The sequence below is a fragment of the Ascaphus truei genome, chromosome 3 (genome assembly GCF_040206685.1).
Source record: "Ascaphus truei isolate aAscTru1 chromosome 3, aAscTru1.hap1, whole genome shotgun sequence".
NCBI classification, from domain to species: Eukaryota; Metazoa; Chordata; class Amphibia; order Anura; family Ascaphidae; genus Ascaphus; species Ascaphus truei.
In genome coordinates, this window is record NC_134485.1 from 193,964,348 (window position 1) to 193,992,289 (window position 27,942).

General features: G+C 43.4%; 1 protein-coding gene across 3 annotated transcripts in view; it reads right to left on the reverse strand.

Annotated features, from left to right (window-relative positions):
• Positions 1–5,210: 5,210 nt before the first annotated feature.
• The window catches only part of AP2B1 (adaptor related protein complex 2 subunit beta 1), a 125,247-nt gene continuing 102,515 nt past the window's right edge, over positions 5,211–27,942 (reverse strand). For all 3 annotated transcript variants that reach the window (XM_075589875.1, XM_075589874.1, XM_075589873.1), the window contains 3 exons: positions 27,360–27,446; positions 8,838–8,992; positions 5,211–6,278 (listed from right to left, as the gene is read on the reverse strand). In XM_075589875.1, coding sequence (XP_075445990.1) covers positions 6,204–6,278; positions 8,838–8,992; positions 27,360–27,446 — 317 coding nt within the window. In that variant the 3' untranslated portion in view covers positions 5,211–6,203. The remainder of the gene's footprint in view (positions 6,279–8,837; positions 8,993–27,359; positions 27,447–27,942) is intronic.

Consider the following 27,942-nt stretch of genomic DNA (forward strand, 5'->3'; position numbering starts at 1 on the left):
GTACCCCTCGCCTTTTTCTTATCCGCAGAGCACCTGATTCTTTGTACCATCTCACGAAAGAGCACTCTTGCGATTCACCAGCAGCACGTCTGCACTTCTTTGGACATTCAGAAAAACAGCCATTCCATGGATATATCCTTGGATACTTACCTTGGGCATTAATGTGACGACCCTTGACCTACCCAACCAGCAGAACAAAAGACAACTTGATGCAATAGCACTTGCACAGGGCTGTGTAAGTGACATTAATACATCATTTGACACATCATCCCCCCTTATATCATAGCCAGATTATCAGTTTGGGTATTAATACACCCAAACTCAATACCTGTCTGAGAATATCAATATCCCCCACTATCCCTTAACCTGTGCTCCCCTTTCTTTTCTGTGTTCCAATCTCAGTAGACACCACAGTATCACTCAGTACCTGCTTGAGATCCAATATGGTCATGGCGTCATTCTATTTGTCTATTTATGTTATTTACAGTAAATAATTTTAAGAACATTTGCTGAAGGGGTACTTTTCTCACCAGAATTTACAGTGTATAATAAGTTGATAAAGCTTGGTGAATTTCTGCAAATATTAAATTAACTAGAATATAATATCAATTGTTAGGACAAATAAAAAAAGGTATCGCCTGATACTGAAGCACTCATTTACTCTGTGAATATTGAAGAATTAGCACATTTTGCACCAGTGACGAATGTCCAAAATTAATCAGCTTCTCAAACATATGCAAAATATTGCACATCTCTAGTACCATAGCAAGATATTACTGTCAATGACCCAGCAAATAACTAAAATTCCTTGCAGTGATAAGTGGGACCAGGCAACACAGTTGCATTAACAAATACCACCTTGATCGAATAAATGTATTTGTGCTGAGATTGCACTAGTAGCTTCAGGCCCTCCATAGAATTACATTGGGATTGTCTGTAGGTGAAACGGTCTATATATATTATCACTGTGTGAGAGTCTGTGTCACTGAGTTGATCATCACTGTGATGATAACAAAAACATGACATGTTTTGTTATCATCATAGAGATGATCAGAAACTGTGAAGTATGGTAGTTTTTCCTATGCACAATATACATGGGATAATGGTCTTGGTTTTCAAGCTTTGCAATTTGGATATCTGCTGTTTAACCACTTCAGTGATGGAAGGTTCTGCAACCTTAAGTATGAAGCAACTTGTATCATGCCTACACACATTTAACAATGTGAGGCATATTTTTCACGGACACCCAGAAAACCATTATGGGGCACTCACATTAAGGTTTAGACTACAGAGAAACCTCTGTTATTATAAGGAAAGCCCCTCACTTAGGTATCCACTATAACCTAGAGCTGTGGAGTAGACAGCATATAAAATTGCCTCTCAGTCCTGCAATGCTACTATCAGCGCCTCTTTAACAGATGTTTGTAAGTTGTTGTAAATGTAAAAGGTTTATTCTTCAGCTCCGTACAAAGGAAGCAATCAGTGCTCTAACCCTCGAGTTTCTCGTTTTGAATTTACTCTAGGAATTTAGTCAAGACTACCAGAATTATTCAACTAAAATTATCTCTCTTTGTTTTCTTTGCGCTTATAAACATCATTTATAAACTGTGGAGCCTCGCTGATGATTCTACTGAGCCTCGTGAAAAACACAAATAATAAATGTAGGAAGAATAATTTGAAACGAGTGCTAGCTCTGTGCGATCTTGACCACTACACTTTATCTTCCTAGGCCTCAGGTAAAGGGTGAAAAATAACAGACATTTTACTGAACCAGGCTCATTCTTGTAATACCCTGCGCTGATTACACTGTCACCACCATACAGAATTAAGATAGTAATTTGCTATCTGTTGGTTGCCTCTGTCTGTATCACAATTCCCATAACCTAAATATATCAAGCAGTTTTTATTTTTGGCACATTCCCAATCGATTGCAGACTTGACCAACAACAAAGCAGTGCATTGCTGGACCCTCTGGTAGCAAAAGGGTTATTAGTCATCTTGTTTTAGTTTCCAAATAGTTATATTGTTTGTTAAAGACCTGCCATTGTATTTATTAAGATCTGCTTTACTATGCCAGTCATCGCTGCCTCAGATTTTTATGGCATTCTAATACCAATTATAATGTAAGCTTTTTGTGAGAGACTCCTGTTCTTAATGTCTACTTTTATATATGAAGCGCTTATTGCAATCATGTCGTGTATTACTGCTCAAAAGCATGATGTACATGGATGACGCTATATAAATATATACTGAGCATACATCAAGTAGTTGTGCATTATATGTGCAAGTTTGTAAATCCCCTGGCACTCACCACTTCCTGCCTTCATTTAAAATGTTTCCAATCCACTTTTAAGTTACGATCTTGGGTTACCATTTTTCTTGTCCGCGTTCCAGGCCTCTTCAGGCCACTTTGATGTTCTTTCCTCTGCAACTGGTCAAGTGGCCCATCAATATCTAGCCTGCCCTGAACAGGCAGCCAGCCAGCAACCCCGACATTTCATACCGATTATAATACACACATTACAATTACTGTTGAGAGTGGTTCATGGGCAAGTACTTCTGCTTCACTCAGACGCCAATAAACATTGTCAAGTGAAGGTGTGGCTTTCATTAATAGACATTGTGCTGCGATCAGCTAAGAGCTACAGCTCCATCCAGGCAGACGTGCCCACGGGAAGCCTTAGGATGAGGCACATGGCAAAGACAGCTTGTTAGGATGTAGCCGTTCACAGCATGGCTAAAAATAGAAGGCGTTTATAAAATGTGGTGAGCATGCCCGCTGCTCATCCCATGAGCCGGGCGGAGAGGTTGCGACCTACATCTTCTCTAATCAATGACTGCGAGAGACATACAGCAGCTTGAGAGGGAAACCTGTAAAGACAGGGGATAAAACGACTCTGGCTATATTTATGTGAAAGATAAGCAGTTTGAGGGGAAAGTGCCCAGCGTCACACCTCAATCCACCCTGGTTATTGCAATTTCACTCTTACACATTGACTGCACAGCAGAATTCTGATAGCGGCGTTGATCTTGGCAAAGTATAGGTTTTCCCTCTCAAAATAAAGCAACAGCATTGATATGTTTGTTTTTTTGTTTTAAATAGGATGAGTATCTTGCCCAATTATAATTTAACAAAGGTTGAACTCAAAAGAAGAAGGAGATATGTCTTTTTTCCCCCCAAGTTAATATTAATGTCACTATGTTGGTATCAATCATTTTTTTTTTGATTTTCATAAGGTTACCCAACTCCTGCCGTGTGCCCTGGTTTTAAAATGCCAGACTTAGGGCAGATGCTCTCTTCTATTCAGTGAGAAAAGTAATACCTATGGACAAGGCCCTGACACTACGGCCCTTAATCCATATGCTGTGAAGCTGCTTCCCCATGCTAGAGAAGATTTTAGACACATTCATGTGTGTGAATTGAGCTGAACTCTTTGGCACTGGGAAGCAGCTTCACAGCACATTAAATAGGGGGTATGTGAGCATTATTGACATTAAAGCTGAACTTATTGTTGTAAAGGAAACATTTATCTCTCTATGTCAACCTCCCAAATACTGTGTTGCAGTACTATACTATAATATTTTAGCCCCCCCCCCCCCCCTCTGCTCTCTCTAATATACAGGAATAGCCTGTAGCAGAAACGGTACTGACAACAGTGATCTGTTATAGGGCGCATGGTAGGAGGCAGTGAGGTTCTGAAGGTACGTATTTTATTGTTGCGCAAGCTTCAATTTTCCAAATGTAGGCAGCTCCTCAGGCAGCTATAAGTGCGTAGACACTCTCTGTATTGTTTAATAATGCAGCATGTTAATTTCCAGAATTCATACAGCGACTTGAGCACAAATTGCAGCTTGAACAGCTCACATGACATTTTGAAAAATCTTGAAGAGGTCCAGGTTTATAATCTCCCATCATCAAGAATACATTTTGCCACAAAGGCCGTTGCAGGGGTCAAGCGTCTCAGGCTTCATTTGCTAAGCTGCAACAGGGGGAGGGAGATTTGGTCTGGTCTTTCCGAGAATAAGGGCACAAAACGGCTTCATAGAAGTACCTGCGCATACCCAACCGAGTATGACAAGACCGCCTCTCCATTCCAGTGGGCATAAACAACATTATTATACACTGGGAACAAAAGGCCTGTGCTTCATTACACAGCATGGATAGGCACAGTCGTCCTGATTGAAGGACTGCCAACAATTTCAGCCTTAAATAAACACAGTGCAGTTCAAGAAGGAAAGAAAGTACATTTGCAATCGGCTAGCTTTTGTCCTGGCTTCTGTTTCCGTTTGTATTTTAGGGTGAGCATGAACTATGCTCCATTTGCAAATGTAATATATAATATGCAATGCTGAGTAGGATGAGGGATTCCCAAGTAGAAAACGGAAAATATTACATGTACATATATGTACATATAAAGCATATATATGCAGCTACTTCCATAGCTGATCATATTTGCACATATTTTAGTTTTTTTAAGTTACAAAAAAAAAATCATTGCCTATACTTCTATTTCTATTAAATAAATCATGACACGGTGTAATATATAATAATAATATGTAATCTGAGGTTGTATTTGCCTAATTTTAAGACCTGCTAAGGAACAGATGATTGTTATTATGTCCTGATATGTAAAAGCATAGAATTCAAAGAGGGTGTATTTTCTTTTTCACACAACTGTACATCTAAAAACCACCTTCATAAAAAGTTTTCGAAGCAATTGTAGATCGTATTACTACAAGGAAATTTGGGTGTGGTGCAGTTAATGTGACTGGTTCTCTGCATAAATACTCCAACTGAAAATGTGATGACCATTTAAAGTTCTTCTGTAGTACTCCAAGTGCTTTTCTAAATGAATACGGCTTTGGGTGAACATGTGCACCTCCCTCTCCCAAAAAACATTCGTACGTGTGTGTGTGTTCTAAAGGTCTGAACTATAGCTATATGCCCTTGGAACTAGTTAGAAAATACCAGGGCCTGTTCAGGAGGAATAGTTCAACAGAAATGCAACTTTCTTATTACAGCTGCAGGGCATATCTAAACAAAAGTCCAAGCTTGCCAACCCCTATTCAACACGATACCATGCTAGCGGTCAAAGGTGAAAGACTTCAAAAGGAATCCAGCATGGCTACTAATTAAGATTGTTAGCAATAACGGCACATTTACTACCCATGTGCATACAAAACAGGTACAGAAGCAGTCCCACAGAAGATTGTTCTGAAACACATTTTACTTGTTTAATGAACTTTCTAGGTTTTTTTTTTTTCAATCTAGGGGATGGGGTTTACAATAAACAAGCAACATCTTAATCCAGTTTGAAACGCACAGAGCATTGGCACGGAATGTGAGCAGAGAGCAGGGGAGGAGCACTGGTACAGTATATCGCATGAACGATCGTGATGAAAGTGGCACAAACACAGAAAGAGAAAGTAAAGGAGGAGCACATTTTATCAAGCACAAAAAAAATGTGACTAAACTACCTACAGTGGGCATGGTTGGCATACATTGATCTGAAGCACTTGCAGAAAAGGAGGTTAGGTTAATGTAAGCAGCTTAGATCTTCTATTTGGAATTTCGTGCTGCCCATCAAACACATCGGGTGAGAAGAACATTAAGCTTCTAAATAGGTCCAGTACACACAGGGACTCAGCACAAACACTATAAACCACTCAGTGTTTTCTAATTGGGCTTTCACCGGAGAAAGGATAGCAATCCCCTTTCGCAGGAACATCTACATATTGCAGTGATATACATGTATTGTTGGAGCATTTTGGTGCAGACTAGCACATGTAATGGGGCGCAAGCCAATTAAAAAAAAATGGGTTGTTGTCCCAAATCTCAATGAAAGACAGCTATAGGTGAGTGGTCTCTGTGTACTGATATACCAACTCAAGACACCTATTCTAGTCCCTGCATGCATCCAGCCAGCCTATACTCAAAAGATGACTGGCTCCATGTCGCATCAGAGACACCTATTCCTAAATGGCAAGCCCCTTGCACCCCCCCCCCCCCATCTGCTGGAAAGGCCAATGTCTCGCAGATCAGCTCCTTCTATGGTTGACGCTCTAGCATTAGAGCCTCCATTTCATGAAATGTACTATCCAGTAGGAAGTAAGTGGAGATAAGGATATGGGCGAGATGTTACATGAGAAACAGACAGAGTACATATACACCCAGTAAGAGGTCGGTCACAGGGTCTTCACATTCAGTTCTTTAGTAAGGAGTCGTACACCTGGTAGACATAGTTACACACCTCCGGGGCACGGCACTTCAAGGAGAGCTGATGCAGGAGAGAGAAGATGGCAATTAGTTGCTTGCTTTATCGATCATGCAAGCATAACTGTGTGATCCCCCCCCCATGGCGCATTGATGTTAAGTATTGTTATGTGCGTATAGATCTCTAAAGCTTTATGCTCTTTAAACTGGTTATTCCACGATACTGGAGTGCTGGTTCTATGCTTCTGCATGGGTACCTGGCAGTCTTTAGGACAAATGGTGTCTAAATTTAACGTGCCTCCTACTAACTAGGTATGAAATTTGGAGGAGCGGCTGCTGCTTGCGCTCTGTTCACGACAGTAGCCTGCAATGCTTTCAATGCTGTAGCACAAGAGATGTATTACCCTGGTAATTGGGATTGGTATGACTGATATGACCTGAAGCCACGTTTCTGTAATAAGTCTTTCTGATTGCAAGGTGAACATTTCATTTAAATTTCATTATAGTTTCAAGATATATTACCTGGAAGGAGGTCATAGAGATGGCACATTAATTAGCTAGCACGGACCTTTGGTCCTCTCTTGATGTAGCGGAATAACTTCAGCTTTACACATACTAATACCGTAACCCAGTCACAAATCTGCTTTATACACTTACCCCTTCACTTTAAAATAGACATTAATTCACACATCCTATAACCTTTAAATAGGATTGTCCGGCGATTGCTAGAAATAGCTTTCTGCAGATATCAAAAGTATATTATTTGTATTACATAGGAGAGCTAGATATCTTCGGTTGCTGCATTATTCTAATAATATCTCTTCACGAGACATTGCAGTATAATATACGGGTTATTTGCAGATTATAAACACGTTTATAATCTGAAAATAAACCGTATATTATACTACAATGTCTTGTGACGAGACTATTAAAATAGTGCGGCAACTGAAGATATCTAGCTCTTAGGCCTCGTCCATAGTGCAAGATACGGAACGAGCTACACAGCTTGCGCTACAAACGAACGCGTGTATTCCAAAGCGCATGGCCATAGTGAGCACGAGCTTGCACGTGCACATGAGATACGAGGATACCAAAAGCAGAGGAGACAAACGTGTTTGCTATTGCAGCGAGACAGCCTGGTCATGTGAGCGGCTAACAGCCAATGAAAATTTAGTAAACTATTCTGCCTGGATACTGTTCAAATTACTTTGTCAGTTGAGTCGTGCTGCTTGCTGTGAGATTATGGACAACTAAACTGTTGAAAATGTTATTTCTGAGGTTTGCAAACGTGAACCTTAATTCATACCATGACAGAAATAACAATGATAATTTATGGAGAGAAATCTCTGATGTATTGTCCATTACTTGTATATAATTGTTAATATATATATATATATATATATATATATATATATATATATATATATATATATATATATATATATATATATATATATATATAGTAGTGTTCAATGCATCACATTTTATAAAAAATTTTTTAACAAGGCATGTTTTCATGCATGACAGTGTATATATATATATATATATATATATATATATATATATATATATATATATATATATATATATATATATATATATATATATATATAGCAACTGTAAATATTCCTGTATATTCATTTGCATGTCTTAGACAGGTCTGCAACCCTGTTTTTCACCTTATGTCAGCGCGGAGGAGCGCTGTATATATGTATATGTATATATACATATATACATACATACATATATATGTTTACAGAATACTTCTGTAAATTGCATGGCATTATGCATTTTATTATTTGCTAAAGGCGTGTTCTCATGCATGACGCTTCCTTGACACGCCCGTTCCACGTCATGACCGCGCCCACCCCCTCGCTCGCTTTCCAAAAAACTACGGTCCACACATCGCGGGAGAGGAAAGCTCGCGCAAGGCAAGTAGCACTCGCTTTCACTATGGACAAAGCCTTAGGCTGAGGCCATAGAGGGGTCCAGCTGCGCTGACATAAGGTGTGTTAAGTATATCCTGTAGCCCTCTCCTTGATAAAGGCAATTTTTGCCGAAACGCTAGACCTTTTGGTGGCACAATAAATTGCACCCTCAGAAAGACCGTGTGCTTGCTTCCATTTCCTTACATAAAAACTGAAAACAGTCTAAAGCTTCATCAATCGGGAGACAAAGCATTAAAAAAAAACACACAAATAAAAATCCGTCCAAAATGACAGCTAGTAGCCTATGCCTCCTGTCCTTTAATATTCTTCAAACAATAGGGAAATCACCACTACTATTTGTGCGCCATTACTGCAGGTTAGATGATAAATGGGGTGGACAAGTATATTGTAGATGTACGAACAATCTGGGGGTTAAGGCAACTAAGTAACATTTTCTTAAAGAAGAATTTAAGGGAGTTGCAAGTGTTGAAATACTTTGAATTGCTGAACCCTACAACAGGAAAAGGACGAGGGAAAGTGAATTACTGGGAGTGTATTTGGACCTTTACATAGCGACACAGTCGATTTAACAAGAGGTTAATCAGGTAGTGCAAGTGTGCTGTGTTAATCCAGTCAAAGTCTACATGTATTCCTAGACCAAGGTCACTACACAAGGTCACTGTGTCCCCTCTCACCGTGTAATTTGGGTTCCCAGGCTGGATCCTCAGCTCTGCCAGAATCCAGATGCCGTTGGTGAGTTTAAGGGACTGGTACAGCATGTCCTGCCCTTCTACGTTCCGCTTGGCGATGGTATAAACATTGTTATTCTGCAGCTTGCTAGAAACTGTATCTGAAGGAAGGAAGGAAGAGGAGAGTTGAGCTTCTAGATTTAAAGAGGTTAGGAGACAATCCTTTAACGCATTTTATGGGTGAACGGCAGAAATACATTCTGGCATTAAGTGAACTTGAAAATACAAGATAAAAAAGTGAACTAAAACCGAACTCTCTATATATGAAATGCCTGCCGTAAATGTCCCCACTGCAGTCACCCAAACAAAACGTGGACGGCAATGACAAGACTGTAAAGAAGCCAAGAGGACAGCAGTAGAATAAACACTAAAACAGGAAGGTGGCTTAGAGTGGTGACTTCGCTCAGCAGGACCATTTTTGCTCATTACAGTATTACCTCCAAATGTTATACTTCTTTCTAACATGTGCTGGTTCCGTAAGGATACAGCTGGCATCAGTTGAAAAAGGAAGTTAAATGACAAATGAGATGGCGAGAGTTAGAGGGATTAATAGTAAAAGGATATAGGTTCGCCAATACCTACTACTGTTCATTCACACATTCCCCACGTGTAAAACCACTGCTCACATATACGTATTGCAGACACGTTTAACACAAGTTAGAAGCAGATTATCTCTGTACACATGGGCTGGCGTTACGGCTAACAATTTCTTCAATACGGGTGTGCAACAACGAAATGAAAATGTGATTGATTCGCATCAATGCTTCGTGGATGCAACAAACATTCAACCCCATCCTCAGGCAGGCGTGACTTCCATGTGGCGTGCGGAAAGAGTGAAGAACCCCAACTAATATAAGGACATGATGCAGTGTGTCCACATTTTTTGTTTTCTTCAATTCTTCGGTCTTTTCTGGAACCTTTATTGAAAAGCATACATACATAGATGCACTGAAGAGTGTCCCTATTAACCTATTGGTTTCATTACCTGTGCATGTGCAATATAGCAGCGCATCTGTTCAAGTTCAACTTCCTACATCATTTCAGTGTTTACTAAGCTTTAAAGATGGGACACAGACCTGCTCACTTGTAAGCACAAAGATGCAGCAGCACTGCACACATGCTTGTGCCAGTGTTTGCCCTAAGCTCACATAACCATGGATACATGACATGGAGCCTGTCAGCAGATGCCTGCTCAGAACCAGACTGTTACAGTCAGGGCATTATTTCCAAGGATATGCTACCAGGCTGCGTTGTGCCCCATGCCAAAGGTCAACAGAGGTTCCTGATTGTAAAAGGTTTCGATCAGGGAGTCAGTATATCTGTAATTCCTACTACATGCAGCAATGCGTATACTTTCAGAGTAAACAGTATTTGAGCTCGTTATGATGATGTCCATTGGCAATAAATGCTGCTGCTGCTGCTGTGAATGCTGCTGTTCTTTGTTCTGCGCTTATTAATCCTCCTTCTGTTCACAATCCTCAGAAGTATTCCCTAGGAATATATGGGTTAATTCGCCTCAGATGTTATTCCAGCAGTGTGTCACATGACCGTGTGCTATTTTTAGCTGGCATCGCTCTCTCTCAGAGCTGAGCCGCTGAACTGGAATCAACTGCGATGCCTTATCAAATGTTCTTTACTCTCTTCATCGCAGGGAAGAGGTGTAGCAGGTGGAGTGTGTGTGTGTGTGTGTGTGTGTGTGTGTGTGTGTATGTGTGTGTACATGGATTTGAGAATGAGAGGGAGCTGAAAAGTAGACTACAAAATTAGAAAGATTCAGACTCAATCCATTCTTTTTGACACACACACACACACACACACACACACACACACACACACACACACACACACACACACACACACACACACACACACACACACACACACACACACACACTGTGTGCATGGGAGACAGAAAAGGAGCAAGAAAGAGTAATAGTGAGGGAACGAAGGAGAGAGAGACAGGAGTATGGAGAGAGAGAGAGAGAGAGACACAGAGAGAGAGACAAAGAGTGACAGAGACACAGACAGAGAGACGAGTATGGAGAGAGAGAGGGGGAGAGAGAGAGAGAAGTATGGTGAGAGAGAGAGAGGAGTATGGAGAGAATGGAGAGGGAGGGAGAGGAGTATGGAGAGAATGGAGAGGGAGGGAGAGGAGTATGGAGAGAATGGAGAGGGAGGGAGAGGAGTATGGAGAGAATGGAGAGGGAGGGAGAGGAGTATGGAGAGAATGGAGAGGGAGGGAGAGGAGTATGGAGAGAGAGAAAATAAGGAGAACATATTAAACTAATTTGAAGTTGAAGGGTAAGATTGTAGGACAGAGAAATATGCAGGGAGCAATATGTACGTCTTGTGAAGAAGTAACTGAGGTAGGGAGAGGCGAATATGTGAGAGAAAAGAATAGTTGAGAGGCGGAAGGAGGGAGAGATTCTTTAAATCTTTCTCGATTGTAGTGTGCATTTCTGCTGATAATCAGTTCTAGTATACTTAAGATATCGGGAACCTTGCACCCAGGATACGGCCCTTTGGGGCGTATGCTGTAATGGGTCTTAAAAACAAGTACAAAACCCAACCATTTAGTTGCAAGATTTGATGTACTGTAAAATGACAGACAAGATGTAACAGGGACACTTGGCCAACACTTCCCTTGAATAACCCTCTTATGCTTCTATGTTTTTCCAGACAAAACAAAACGCCAGAAAGTGAAGAGTGAAAATAAAAGATACACTGATATACAATGACATCTCACAGCCTCAAAATGGCGAGAAAGGTGGCACATGTACACACCGGGAAATCTTTCACATTTCATAACTATTTAACACGTAACTCGGAGTGGGACGTTTACTGGATAAAATGCCCATGTGGTTCTCTCTAACGTAAGCCAGACCCCAGACGAGCCCTTTGTCTTCACAAATCTATCAGGTGGGGGAATAAGGAGATTCCGGAGCTGCCCACTTCAGACATGCTGCACATAATGTCAGTCAGTTACGCTATCAGGTAATAGACTGGGCATCACCCTTGAGAAGGGTTTGAAATGTCAAACAACAGGAGGCAAAATAGATTGAGAGATTGGGTACAATGTTTCCGGACTGGACCTAACAGGCTGTATGATTTGTTGGTATTTCTGTAAGATGTCTGTTCCATCCCTGTTGGAACGGAGATTCCTGAGTATGGAAGTGTATGCATCTTTTCCCTTGTCCTTTCTTTGTTACTTTCTCTCCAGTACATACTTTCTAGACTTCCCTGCGGTGTGTGATGTGGGTCAGCGATTATGCCTCTATGCCCCTGACCAGACGGTGGGTGGTATGAGAAATACATTGATTAAGTCTCTGACAATGAGAAGGTTTATCTGTAGCCTTTATCTCTGTCCTATTATTTCTGTGGTTCCCTGTTTGACAATTTGTGAACAGACAATTCTGCTTTGTGGTTCTTTGGTCGGATTGTCTGTTTCCCTTTGGTCGGTCTGCTACTCCTAAGTTATATTGAGACAGTATTTTTGTCGTCATGTTTGACCATTTGCCCCTTTACGTATTATATGATGGTAATGATGAGGTCTTAACTATTTGAGGGTCTCCTATGATACTAAGAGACCATAAGTCCCTATAGACATTTATCTAGGCTTGATTTAGGAGTTCTTGTGGGTTATTATATACTGTTTTGGGGGTTATTTTACTAATCTCTTTTATTATTTTATATTATCCTTCCTATATGGTGTATAATTAGGAATCTCGCAGATTGTGAGCTCTATGTGTGATCCATTTGGATCCTCTTATAAATCATTGCAATAATGCAAGTAAACTGTTAGAAGTATTTTGCTTATATTTTCTGGCCAGCTGTTTGGGGGTGTTGTAATTATATAATTTTTCTTCTTCACCATCTTCCCATTGGCTGGACACAGTTTCCCGGTGGCTGGGACGCCAAGGACTACATCATATACGCCCTCCGTTGCTAGGTGGCAATGCTGTCTTGCACGCTTACTGTGGGGTTGTCTGCTTAGTCCGTCCGTTGTAGCGGTATGTATCTAGTTTATCTAACCCTGCGTGACATTGTTTTACGTCTTCTATATATTATTTGGTGTTAGGGAGCACTACTTGGGAGTCAGGGTTTATGTCTTTCCTTTGCTTTCTTCTGCTTTGGTGCCTTGTCTGTCACAAACAATTCCTCGATAGAAGAAAGAACCGGCACTCCAGAGGTCTTCAAAAAAAAGTGAATTTAATGCTCAAGTAATCGATGTTTTGGTCACAAACGCAGAACTTTGTCAAGATCGTGCCTGCCGACTGGACAGTGGAGTAGCTTTCCCTCCAGGATTGGTTTGGAATAGTGATCTTTGTTGACCCCTCGACAGATGAGGAATACATTTCTTTGCAGTTGGAGCGCAGGCTCTCGCCGTACTTTACGTGGGAGGAGTATCAAATTGATTTTGCTATAAAAGAGCGACTTGTAACATATTGTATTCGCCATTACTACTTTTGAAAGGATCACGGCGATTAGAAACATTGCCTTTTGCTATAACCTCTTCTGATGTCTGTTAATTAAATATACGTTTTTCACTTTTTGCTATAATGGAGCAGTGGGCTATTTTTATTTTTGTGGTTCTACCATGTTGGACGTTTAATGGCACTTCCTGGTCCTACGTACACCCTGAATTTTTTCACTATGCAAATCTCTCAACTATCCATATTATTAGAGTTGATCCTATTTTTGATTGAAACTTAGGAAATCATGAACCTTGAGCTCAGAATACGGCCCTTTGGGGGTATGCTGTAATGGGTCTTAAACACAAAGCCCTCCCAACCATTTAGTTGCAAGATTTGATGTATTATAAACGACAGACAAGATGTAACAGGGACACTTGGCTAACACTGCCCTTGAATAACCCTCTCATGCTTTTATATTTTTCAAGACAAAACAAAAATGACAAAGTGAGGGAGAAAAGAAACGATACACTGATCTACAATGACATCTCACTGCCTCAAAGTGTCAGGAAAGGTGACAAATGGTGTTCAACAAGATGCATAGTGGTACACACAGTCACCGTCTCACACAATACCACACAGTACCACACACACCGATCCACACACACAGAACCTCACACCCACAGTCCCACAAACAGAACCATGCACATACAGTCTCACACACAGATACCGTCTCACATAGAACCACACCCACACACACTCAACCACACACACTCTCACACACAGACACACAGACACCGTCTCACACACACACTCTTACACACACAGACACACATACTGCCTCAAAGGGGTGGGAAAGGTGCCAACTGGTGTTCAACAAGATGTACACTCACACACAAAGACACGCTCACACACACACAGAGACACGCTCACACACACAGAGACACGCTCACACACACACACAGAGACACGCTCACACACACAGGGACACGCTCACACACACACAGAGACACGCTCACACACACACAGAGACACGCTCACACACACACAGAGACACGCTCACACACACACACAGAGACACGCTCACACACACACAGAGACACGCTCACACACACACAGAGACACGCTCACACACACACACAGAGACGCACACACGCACGCACACAGAGACGCACACACGCACGCACGCACACACACACACACACACACACACACACACACACAACCTCTCTCACACACACAGAACCTCTCTCACACACAACCTCTCTCACACACAACCTCTCTCACACACAACCTCTCTCACACACAACCTCTCTCACACACAACCTCTCTCACACACAACCTCTCACACACACAACCTCTCACACACACAACCTCTCACACACACAACCTCTCACACACACAACCTCTCACACACACACAACCTCTCACACACACACAACCTCACACACACACACATCACACACACACACAACCTCACACACACACACAACCTCACACACACACACAACCTCACACAACCTCTCTCTCACACAACCTCTCTCTCACACACACAACCTCTCTCTCACACACACAACCTCTCTCACACACACACAACCTCTCTCTCACACACACACAACCTCTCTCTCTCTCACACACACAACCTCTCTCTCTCACACACACAACCTCTCTCTCTCACAGACACAACCTCTCTCTTTCACACACAGACACTCCTCCCCGGTCCCCCGTGTGCATTGAGAGCAGGGATGGGCAAAGTACAGGAAGGCTCTGACTAGCTCCGCCCCCAACTCTCGTGCAGCCTCTGCCTCCGATTCCCTCAAGTGCTCCTCACCGAGCTGCCCGGCGGTGACTTGACCTGTCAATCACCGCCGCTGCCAGTCCCAGTGAGCCAGATCCCAGCGACCTCAAAGACGGGAGTGTTCCCGGTCACAGTGTAATTGACAAGTCAATCACCAGTGGAAAGATTTTAGGGAATAAGGCGCCTGGGATAACAAAAGATGATGGGCTCACTGAGCTCAAAAGCTGACACCTATTAACACACACACACACACACACACACACACACACACACACACACACACACACACACACACACACACACACACACGTAATGAATAAATCAGTAGAGTAGTCTTCATTGTTAACAAGAATTTGAGAAATGGTGTAATAAGAAAGCTCATCTGAAAGCGCAGCCAGAATCATCATTCAATTGACAGAGGTACAAACAAACTCTACCAATTAGTCTCCATGTTCATTAGTGTTGCCATAACCAATTGATGCTTTGACTTTCTGCAGGGCACTATCTTTTCATTGAAATCTCCCATGATCATCTTATATTGGCAATTTCCTTTGTCAAGTTGGTTGATTTCATGGTAGAAGTTTTCCACTTCATTGTCTCTGTGACTTGATATTGGGGCATACACTTGGATAATTCACCAATAATAATATTTATCCATGTGTATGCTCCAACATCAAGTCACAGAGACAATGAAGTGGAAAACGTCTACCATGAAATCAACCCACTTAAAGGAAATTGCCACCTTAAGATAATTATGGGAGATTTCAATGAAAAGATGGTGCCCTGCAGAAAGACAAAACACCAATTGGTTTTGGAAACATGAATGAATATGGAGACAGATCAGTAGAATATGAAAACTTGTACATTGTTAATTAATTCTTAAAGAAGAATCCAAACAGAAAATGGACATGAATTGGACCCAATGGAATCAAGAATAAAATGAACTATATCCTAGCTAACAAGAACCATGTGATTGAACACAGCATAGTCCTTGACTGCGGTAGTTGAAAGCTCAGAAAAAAACTGGAGGAACAGCCAAGTATAAGAAAATATCAGATGAGATAAAGTAGTTACTGAGGAAACGACAAGAAATGAAACACTCAAGGCTCCCAAATTCAATAAACAGAATGGAGCAAGACGTCCTGGAAGCATGTAACTACAGCTGTAAGAACATTTAACTGCTATACGGTGACGTCTTTCAAAGATAACAAAAGTTTAAAGAAGATGAAGCAGGAATTTATGATATGGAAGAAGCAAATCATTGCACTCAAAGAAGATGGTGGATCAACAATAAAAGACTTTGCACTTATCATAATAGAGTTGAGGACGTGTACAACAAATTGTACAAGTACACAGATATGGCATAATTAAGCAGATGAATAGAGCAAAGAAACCACTAATGATGTACTATGAATCCTTTTAGAGGAAGTAGCAAAAGCAATGAAATCCATGAGGAATGGGAAGGCTCCTGTGGAAGATGGAATTACAACTGAAATCTAGAAGGAAGTTGGGGAAGAAGTATATAAAATCCTTGCAAAACGGGGGTGCGCGTGACGACAATGTGGGTGCACGCAGGCTGAGGAAGCTCCGTGCACCACACGCGAAATTACCATAAAATCCCCCAATTGCCACCTCGGTTAGCCCCGCGGGAAGTCTGACGGGCCGTGGGAGCTGACTGGGATGTTTTTCAGGGAGGCGCCGAGGCCGGGGATCTCTCCCACTTCGGCCGTGGGCAGCAAGTGGCACCAGAGAGGAGAAAGAACAAAAATGGTGTCCCTGAGCGCGGCACACGGGAGCGCGCACACACGGAAGGCAACAAAGGGGAGGGACAAGGTATGGACTTTGAGGGGGATATCCCTAACAGAAAGGCTGCCCTAAGAAAACAGGCAGGGAGGGCCACAGCAGCTGAGGGGTCAGTGGGGGGAGCTGCTTCTGACAGTGAATTGTCTATGACTGAGGGAGACACAGTAACAACAAAAACAGGACCTCCAGAACATGCTCAGAGAAATGCAAGCAAGTTTTCAGTCAGCGCTTGATAAAGCTGTAAGGGAATTCAAAACAGAAATCTCCATCCTAGCTATAAGAACTACGCAGCTTGATAATAAGATGGACATTTCCCTACAAAATCAAGTAAATACTGACGATGAGGTCCTGTGTCTCAATGATGAGATAAGAGCTATGAGGGAGGTTGTCAAGAGAGAGGGGATTTGGCCCGGGATTAAAGGAGTTACACCCCATTTGGCCACCCTCTACTCTCACCTGGGAAGCAACGAGTTAACTGGACTGGGGTCCAGTAATGTGGTTTTGCCTTGCTTCAGCCATCCAACTGTTTATTCCCCTGTAAAAATGTATTGTTTCTGTTCCAGTGACTGCACCACACAAACACTGGGATGCATCCGGGAGGACAAGGGTTAATAGTTGAATAGTGATTCTAGCCCTTTGTTTAAGTTACCCTCAAAGATGCCTGCCTACTAAGGAATGCGACCAAATGTTTAGGAAGCTCGAGTGGTTTGTGAGTGTTAAAACTCACACTTACAAACCATAGTATCCTGCCAGACACTCCATTTGGTAGACTGGCCAAACGCCCCTGATTTAGGAGTGGGGCTACAGAATGAGTGACCTTATTAAATATAAGAATATTATGAGATGTCCTTGGCTGAACGTGCTAAAAGCTACATATGTGTATTCGTGGGACTGATTCGCAAATAAGGATTACAGACAAATGATGTTTAGCCAGTACTAAGAGCCAGATATTAATATCTCTCTTAATTTTAGTATTACACTGTAGTATTTAGTCTCATTGGGAGCGTCATGCGGGCCGGAATGTATTAATATGTCTCGCGTGCCAGTAAGTATTACTGAACTGAAGTTATGAAGTTATTTAGATAGGAAAAGCAGTTTTTAAACGTCCTTGGGTGGGAGGAGTTTTACTCTGAGGAAAATTGTCAACCTCACCACTGATTTATGAGAGGGGCTGGGTTTAGGTTGTGTTAAATGGGAAATAATTGTATAAGAACCAGGCTCAGCCTATGGCTATTGTCCTTCATGTGTCTTCATGATCTGCATGTATTGCTGTGATGTCAACTGAATTATGGAAGAAATGGCCCATCCTGTATCCTGATGGCTTTCTTGTCCTAACCTTTAAGTAAGTGTCCATATTTTGTCTGTGATTTGTATATCTCGTGTGTTCACCTTTTTCAACGAATAAATTATATTTTATCATATCTAAGTCTCGTCCAGTTCAACCCAGTTATATATTTGGTGGTGTATTATTCATAGCCTGTCACAAAGCTCCCGTCACAGGCTTATAATAAAACTGGTGGCAGCGGCGGGATTGAACTGGACCTGTATTACAGTGTACTGAGGGATACTGTAATATAGTGGGAACTCGATGGTAATTGCGAGTTCCTGGGACTAAAGATATTGAACACACAGTGTACAACATATAACACAAGATATGGCACCTCCTCACTGTTCCCCTACTTGTGAGAAGCATTGCCTCCAGAACCAAAGTGCCGGCCATCTGTGTGACTGGAGCCGGGCACCGAGACCGGAGGAGTGCATCAAGTCATCGCGGGGACCAGCAGCCGGCAAGGCTGAGAGAGACGCAGCGATCGGTGAGCATGAAACCCAGCAGGCTGAGCAAAGATCCACAGCTGCAGCCCCTGTAACCATCAAACCTCCCGGAGAGCAGGGAATGGACCCAGCTCCGGGACAGCAGAGACTTGTGAAGGGAGCGGGTGGTCTCGGAGACCACGGAAGTCTTGCACCAGCAGAGGTAACGGCCGTTGCGGTGGCCCGTCCATTTTCCCTGAAAGAGCTAGCACTGGTGTGTGCGTTGGGCAAGACGTTGTTCCCGGCGAAGAGGACCCACTTCACGGCGTTGGTGCTGCACCGACCCGCTTACCCCCTCCCAGAGCCCGGCGCTCAAGCAACTCCGCTCTGGACTCCGTTGCCCCTTGCTGGGGTTAGTCCACCGGCGGCGGAAAAGCTCCGGAATGAGCCCGGTGCTCGAGCAACTCCGCTCTGGACTCTGTTGCCCCTTGCTGGGGTTAGTCCACCGGTGGCGGAGAAGCTCCGGCAGGCGCTACGGCACTGCCAACAAATGGGCCACAATAATGCCCGGTGCCCGGACCGTGCACGGTCAGGCAAAGAAGCCCCTCAGGGCCATCGCTCACGAGCTGCGGACACGATGACCCAGTTAGCGGCATCCTCTGATGGCTCCCACCCAGCCAGGACGACAACCCTTCACTTGATGAGTCCTGGAGAACCTGGCCGGGCTGCATCGGCAACAGCGGCGGAGAGCGGCGGCCATCCACCTGATCCCGGCGGAGAACCAGCGTCGGCGGAGAAGAGGCCGCCACTGCGGCATCCTGCCGGCGGCAATTTTATTTGGGGGAGGGTTGGGGTGTGCGGGAGGTGGGTGTTTCACATTGTTTGGTGGAGTCGGCGATTCCCAGCGATGACCGGAGCCCCGCAATCCACACCGGCAACCCTGCATCAAAGCCGGGTACTGCTGCGGCAGCTACCCGGGGCTCGCCCATGGCGGCGACGGCGGCGGAAGAGCCGCCATTCCGGCAAAGTGCCAGAGCCCTTTCTGAGTGGGGGGAGGGACAGGGTTTGCAGGAGGGGTTTATTTTACCTGGTTTGGCGGGAGCCGTGTTCCTCCACAAAGACCTGGGACCCTTGTCCTGCACCGTTGTACATGTACCCAACCCGGGCGCTGTCGTGGCAGCGGCCCGTTGCTGCCCAGCCCAGATGGTGCCGGCGGCGGCCACTCCAGTCCCCCTGCAATCGGGACCAACGAAGACAGCGGTCTCTGCGGGGACCAGCGAGGTAAGCCAGACCAAGTCGCAGACTGACCCTGACTTATTTTTCCCTATCACTGTACCACGTTGTTTCACTATAGGGGTGACCGGGGGGTGGCAGGAGATAGGGGTACCAGGGGAGGGGAAGGAAGGGCAGCCTGTAGGGCAGCCAGGCTTCCCCATTACCCTGGCGGAGCAGCAAGGGGACTCTCAGTTAAGAGCCCCACTGTTGCAGCCTTGCTATGGGCTGGAGGTATCAGGGGTTGTGGCAAAGTTAGACCACCCCCAGATTACCTGCCAGCCAGGAGCTAAGGTGGGTGCATCTGCACCAGCAACCCTGAGCTCATCCCCGGTAATGGGGAGGCAGTGTCAGGGAGATGGCCTCACTCAGGTGTCCCTAGGATCCAGGTTAGGATTAGCTAGGGAGAAGCGGAGTGAGGGGAGGCTGCAGGTAGGTAGCCAACATCAGATCTCAGTGAGAGAAGACGGGCTAGTGGTAGCCGGGGAGGGAAAGCAGCAGGTATGGCAGCTAGAGTTCCCCCTTACCCTGGCAGAGTCTCAGGGGGTTTCTCAGATCAGCAACCCCCTGTTGCAGCCTAGCTATGGGCTGGGGGTATCATGGGCAGTGGCCAGCTTGTGCCACCCCAGGGATACCTGCCAGCCAAGAGCTAAGGCGGTTGCATCTGGAGAGATGCCCCTGAGCTCATCCCTGGTAAGGGGGAGACAAGGTCAGGGAGGTAGGTGCACTCAGGTAGTTCCAGGGTCTGGGTTAGGATTGCCCAGGGGGGAGAGGAGTGCTGGTGGGCTGCAGGGAGGTAAGCAGCAGGAGTCATCAGCAGGGGCTGAGGTGCTGGGCCTAGGGGAGGCTAAGCAGGGGGAGATAGGAGGTCAGTGGGGTGTCAGGCAGCTGGCAGACGCTAGGGATGGGCTAGGTAGGCAGGAGGTCCCTTGTTCTGACCGGCCAGGAGTGACCCCCCTGACAGATTCCCCAGGGTTCCCAAAGGAGGGGCTGTGGGTAGATAGGCAGCCAGGGAGGAGAGTCAAAGGTATAGTGGAGTAGCTACAGGGGGGCACAGGGCCAGGGCAGGTAGGGTCCCTACAGGATAGTGACATAGCTCTTTCCCAGACTTGGTTGACAGGAAAGCAACGGTCTGTGCTTGATAGCTGGTCTCTTGCTGGTGCAGAGACATGCCAGTCTCTGGGCAGTGTGCAGCCTGGTCTGCAAAGGGGCCCCTTCACCATGGACTTGGTTCACCAGGCACTGGGTGGTGGGCAGAGGGAGGCAAAGGAGAATGCCCGGCGGCCACGGTGGAGCCCTGCTCAGCAGGATCTGGACTTCACTGTCCACTGTGGCCAGGACAATGTACTGGACAATGCCGGAGGACAATTTTGCCAGGCCAATCCCTCAGAACTTATTGAGTGCTTCAAGGACGCCAGGCACCCATTGAGCAGGGGAGGTGTCAAGAGAGAGGGGATTTGGCCTGGGATTAAAGGAGTTACACCCCATTTGGCCACCCTCTACTCTCACCTGGGAAGCATGGGGTTAACTGGACTGGGGTCCAGTAATGTGGTTTTGCCTTGCTTCAGCCATCCAACTGTTTATTCCCCTGTAAAAATGTATTGTTTCTGTTCCAGTGACTGCACCACACAAACACTGGGATCCATCCGGGAGGACAAGGGTTAATAGTTGAATAGTGATTCTAGCCCTTTGTTTAAGTTACCCTCAAAGATGCCTGCCTACTAAGGAATGCGACCAAATGTTTAGGAAGCTCGAGTGGTTTGTGAGTGTTAAAACTCACACTTACAAACCATAGTATCCTGCCAGACACTCCATTTGGTAGACTGGCCAAACGCCCCTGATTTAGGAGTGGGGCTACAGAATGAGTGACCTTATTAAATATAAGAATATTATGAGATGTCCTCGGCTGAACGTGCTAAAAGCTACATATGTGTATTCGTGGGACTGATTCGCAAATAAGGATTACAGACAAATGATATTTAGCCAGTACTAAGAGCCAGATATTAATATCTCTCTTAATTTTAGTATTACACGGTAGTATTTAGTCTCATTGGGAGCGTCATGCGTGCCGGAATGTATTAATATGTCTCGCGTGCCAGTAAGTATATCTGAACTGAAGTTATGAAGTTATTTAGATAGGAAAAACAGTTTTTAAACGTCCTTGGGTGGGAGGAGTTTTACTCTGAGGAAAACTGTCAACCTCACCACTGATTTATGAGAGGGGCTGGGTTTAGGTTGTGTTCAATGGGAAATAATTGTATAAGAACCAGGCTCAGCCTATGGCTATTGTCCTTCATGTGTCTTCATGATCTGCATGTATTGCTGTGATGTCAACTGAATTATGGAAGAAATGGCCCATCCTGTATCCTGATGGCGTTCTTGTCCTAACCTTTAAGTAAGTGTCCATATTTTGTCTGTGATTTGTATATCTCGTGTGTTCACCTTTTTCAAGGAATTAATTATATTTTATCATATCTAAGTCTCGTCCAGTTCAACCCAGTTATATCTTTGGTGGTGTATTATTCATAGCCTGTCACAAAGCTCCCGTCACAGAGGGAATGGACGATATAGAGAATAGGGAGCGAAGGCAGAATTTACGAATCTGGCATGTCCCTGAGTCGGTGTCAGCGGAAGCCCTATAGCCATATCTTAAAAGACTGTTTACGTCAATCGACTCTCAGCTGCAAGATGGCGATCTTACAATGGACAGAGCGCACAGAGCCTTGGGACCGAGATTTGATGACCCCAAGAGAAGCAGCGATGCCGTCCCAAAGCTCCATCAGTATGCAACCAAGGAAAGGATTATAAAAGGCTGCAGAAATAGAGGCTCAATTGAATTTGAAAATAGTTACATCCTGATTTTCCAGGACCTGTCTAGAATGACAATTGAGAGGAGGGTGTTGCGAAAAATATTATATAGTATCTCATTTGAGACAAAAGGTGTACTGGCACTCCTCGGGAGGGACTTATGCTCGGGAAGATTTGGAGAGCTCGCTAAAAAGCCCAGTTGGTCTATCTTCTTTGCTAAGGTCGAACGGGTTGGTACAGGGAGTCACTCAGACCCGATGGCAATCGGATTTTCTCTAAAAATCTGGCAGTTAGAAAAAAATAAATATAAAGTATTGTCAACGCCATCCAGACTTACTCCCCTGTTGGGTAATCCAGGGTTTCGACCGGGATTTTGAACCCTTGAGACGGAGAGGGATTCTAGAGATGGGAGATCTATTAGGAAAAGACAAGCTGATGTCGTTTGAAGAGCTGACTAGAAAATATGGCCAGACCCCAACAGAGATGTTCAAATATATGCAGGTCTGACATTTTGTACGACAGGGTTTTTATGGGGAGGAATTCCCCCGGTTACACACGATTCGAAGATTTATGCAAAACAAAAAAATACCAAAAGGGTCTGATCTCCTCTCTACCAGGGGTTAACCCCCAAAAGGATACCCCGGACCATAAATATATGGATCAGTGGGCCCTAGACTTCCAGACTGAAATAACAAGGGAGGATTGGGAAGATATTTGGGATAATGTAGGCAAAACCTCTATATATACAGTAATGAAGCAGAATATATATAACATTTTGCTGCGTTGGTATTGCACTCCGAAGCGGTTAAAGCAAATGTTCCCGGAAGCTACTGATAGATGCTGGAGGGGTTGTGGGCAGATAAGGGATTTAGCGCATATTTGGTGGTTCTGTCCGACTATGCAGAAATATTGGAGGATAGTTTTGAAATTAATAGAAGAGGTGACGGGGATTAAGATGCTGCTAAACCCAGTCTTAATTATCCTGACTAGACCCATGGAGAATGTGAACCACTATACAGTTAAATTGATTACACATATTTTAATGGTGACAAGATGCGCCATAGCAGCAGCGTGGAAGAAAACACTTCCGCCCTCTAGAAGAGAGATAATTAGAAGGGTTAACGATGTCCAACTAATGGAGGGACTCACCTCATTTCTGAATCGTACCACAAGAAAGTTTGATAGAGTATGGGACCCTTGGAATGTGGGATAAGGATATGATTGTAATAGAAACGAGGACTTGGGAGTGAGAAGAATATGATATGGACATACCCAGGACATACTTGAAAACGAGAGGTAACTCTCAATGTATTACTTCCTGGTAAAATATTTTATAAATAAATAAATATGTGACTTATAAAACAATGTATGTGATGTAATGTGACTGTTGAGGACTGTAGAAATTTTGGTTCAAAATGGTTGTTTCCCCCCCTTTTTGTTCCCTTCTGTACCCCTCCCCATCCCATTTATATTTGTAAAATGTCAATAAAAATATAAGTAAAAAAAAAATCCTTGCAAAACTCTTTACATGCTGTTTTAAAGAATAGAAAAATTACAGACCAATGGAGCAATACCATAGTTATACTCATCCACAAGAAAGGAGACCTTCACAACTGCAGAGACCTTCACAACTGCAGAGACCTTCACAACTGCAGAGCAATCAGTCTACTTCCAATCACTTACAATATTTTTATGAAGATACTCATTAATTGGTTGCAACAGACCCTGGACTTCGTCCAGCCTAGAGAACAAGCGGGGTTTTGCAGTGGACTTAACACAATGGACCACATCCAAGTTGTACAAGAACCGATGTGCCAAAGTAATAAAAACAATGCACCACTCAGATTCGTAGATTAAGAAAAAAACATTTGATCAGCAGTTTTAAATGCATTTAAAAAGTCAAAATGTTGAAGAAGCGTATATCAATATTATAAGGAACATTTATGAGTATGCACATCAACCATTGAACTGCATGAAGATACAAGTAAGATAGTGATTAACAAGGCTGTGCGACGTGGAAGACACCATGCAACCAAAGCTTTTCACATCAATACTTGAAGAATTGTTCAGGACATAAAATTGGGAAGAAAGGGAAATCAAATAAACAAATCAAAGGTAAATACTTGAGCTGCGATTTGCAGATTACATGGTTAATTTTGCCACATGCCCAGAAGACCTCCAGCAACAAATCAGAGAACTCAGTGACCCAAGTAAGAATGGAATAGAATAAGTTTAAAACTATATCTACTTTGGCCATTAATTATCAGTGGATGGGATCCTTTCAAATTAAATCAATAGGAAAATGAAGATGGGATGGAGCACATTTGGAAGAAACAAGACACATTTTCAAGTGAACCTTCTGGTGGGCCTTAAAAGGAAAGGCTTTAATGAGTGTATTCTGCCTGGGCTCACATGTAGATGTGAAACATGGTCTCTAAATGCGACGATAATTCAGAAGTTTTAGACAACCTAAAGTAGTATATTGAGTATTACATGAAGTGACAGGCAAAAGAATGAATGGGTTCGGAAGCAAATACAAGACTGTAACCATCACAAGAGCGAATAAATGAAAATGGCAGTGGGCCAGATATACCGCACAAAAAAATTACCATTGTTGGACCATGATGGTACTCAACTGGATTCCAAGGGACATCAAAGGATGTAGATCATGACCAAAACTAAGATGGGAGGATGAAATTAGGAAATTTAATGGAGCAACATGCAGAAGAGAGGTTTGCAACCCAGAATATCATTGGGGAAGCCTTTATCCAGCAGTTGATTGACAATGATATGATACGATAATGGAATTGGCAAATTGAGCTGCTCCAGGGATATATTTTTCCTTCTTTCCCAAGAATCACCAAGGTGGTATGAAGGACAGATTTAGCAGGGTTTGTTACCTGCTGTGACATATTGCGAAAATTGTGCGTAACCCAATCCAAATCCCACTGTCATCTTGTTGTGACCATGGACAAATAATTTATCTCCCTGTGCCTCGGCATTAAATTAGATTGTAAGCTCTACAGAGCAGAGTGTAATTGTGCCTGCAATGTACAGCTTCGAATACACGGTCAGCACTATACAAGAACGTTTAAAAAAAAAAAAGGGAGATAGAGATGGGAATGACACAGGAAGGTAGGGAGAACTTGGTGAACAGGAGATAGTGGCGACTTCTGCTTAAATAAAACAATGTGAGAAGGAGAGGGAGAATGTTTTATAAAAGTGGACAAAAAAAAAAAACCCAGCAAAGCTTGAGGGAGTGTGCTGGGGATGGCAGCAAGCCCATTCCTAATTGTGTATTCATGACCCAATACATGCACATATGGTGCATTAGAGATGTGCAACACTTTCGTTGAAGTTTGCAACTCAGGCGGCATTTAGCTACCTTTTACTATTAAAAGCTTGCAAAATTTGGCAAAGTTTGCTAAATGAAACTCGCCAAGCATTAAAAGTATATGTGCAGGTCACATGAACCTAAATGCAGGCCAAATGACCCTTTGTATACTGCCAATTGGCAAATCGATTGAGCAAATGTCACCTTTCACGAAAAATGTCAATTAAAGAGAAATTCAAATAAAAAAAAAATAAAAAAATGAAGAAACATTGAGAAACAACTTTCAGGACATTTGCACATCTCTACTTACCCTCTTGACCCTGCCCATAAATCTGCATTTCTGTATCCGTATGTCCCCTAACACACCATTTAGATTGTACGGTCTTCATGGCCAGAACTCCTACAATGTTTACTTTGATGTAATGTGCACTTATTTATACTATTCTCCCTTGCAGTAGATCTTGTATATTACTTCTGTAAAGCCTGGCATACATGGTTGCTGCTGTATAAATAAAAATGCAGCACCATACATTACAGACTGTAAAGCCTCTGACCGAGTGCCAGCCCGAGGGCTCTGTATAATTCTCATCATCTTCTAAAGCAGACCCAGAATAATGAGATTTCATGCAATCAAACAGTCCATAGCAGGTACAGTATCTTCTACAGCAGTGATCACAGTGAATAATGGCAAACACAAGAGCTTACAGATGCCCCACCTTCAATGGGATATAAAGTGAATGTATCAATGAGGCCAGAGTGAGTAAACACGCAGAAGAAACATGAGGCATAAACAGTAGGCCGAGATACTGGCTAAACCCTTCCCCCAGGCCATAACATTATACAAAAGGATCCAAGTGGTGGATATGTTAGAGCTGCATGACCTGCTCAGTACTAAAATTTCAAGGTGACCCTTCAGTGTACAGGAGTGTTTGTGCATTAACCCTTCAGCTATCAGAGCGTACTGTGACACACTGTAAATAAATGATATGACCGTACAATAGGGATTTACTGTATGATGGCAATATAAAGCAATAGTGACTGTGATTGCACACTTTCAAATCGCTGCACGTTAGAAAAAGGATCATATAATTGGAGCCGCAGGCTGCTCACCACCAATCCACATCTAACTCCCTCCAGATACCAATAGAGAATCCCTGCTGAGAGGCCAGGAACCACATAAGATGCACTGGGCAGAGCCTGTGCTCTCGCCATCTTTTTTACAACCCAGATAACAGTAAGAAAAAGCTACAGAATGAGGTTGAAAGAGCATGTTTGTTCTTGTGACTAACCTGCATTCAGGTGACACTCTTTAATCTGGAACTGCAGCTCATTCTCATTGGGGATGTCCTTCCAGGTGGCCAGGAATACTTGACGTTCTATAGGAGTAAAACATGACAGGGAGTGTTGCAGTAGGGAGGCGTCTGCTTTAAGCCACTGCACTTTGGTTTGGCATGCAAAATGAGTCCCTTTGAGACCAAGATAGCATTTTATAGCCAGGTGCTGCTGAGTTTTAAAGGGCCACGGTCAATCACTTGCATATGGCAGCATATGGTCTAATATGGTCATTCTTAAACATTTCCTTGGGGAACGCCAGTCACAAAAGGTTTCACGAACGATCAGCACAGTTTCAAATATATTTAACGCTTTGAGTGCACATATACGTTGGATAATTAGTGGTCAGAAAAAAAACATTCTGTTAAGAGAACCGAGAATCCGTGGCGCAATAAATAATTATTTAACCGTTGGTGCGATTGAACACCACACAATAATCAATGTACACATTTTTGGGGGCTTCTCTTAATCTCATCATATCTTCTCTGATTCTATTCACTCACTCTGTTTGGCAAAGTCCAAGTGAGCCCTCTAATCCGG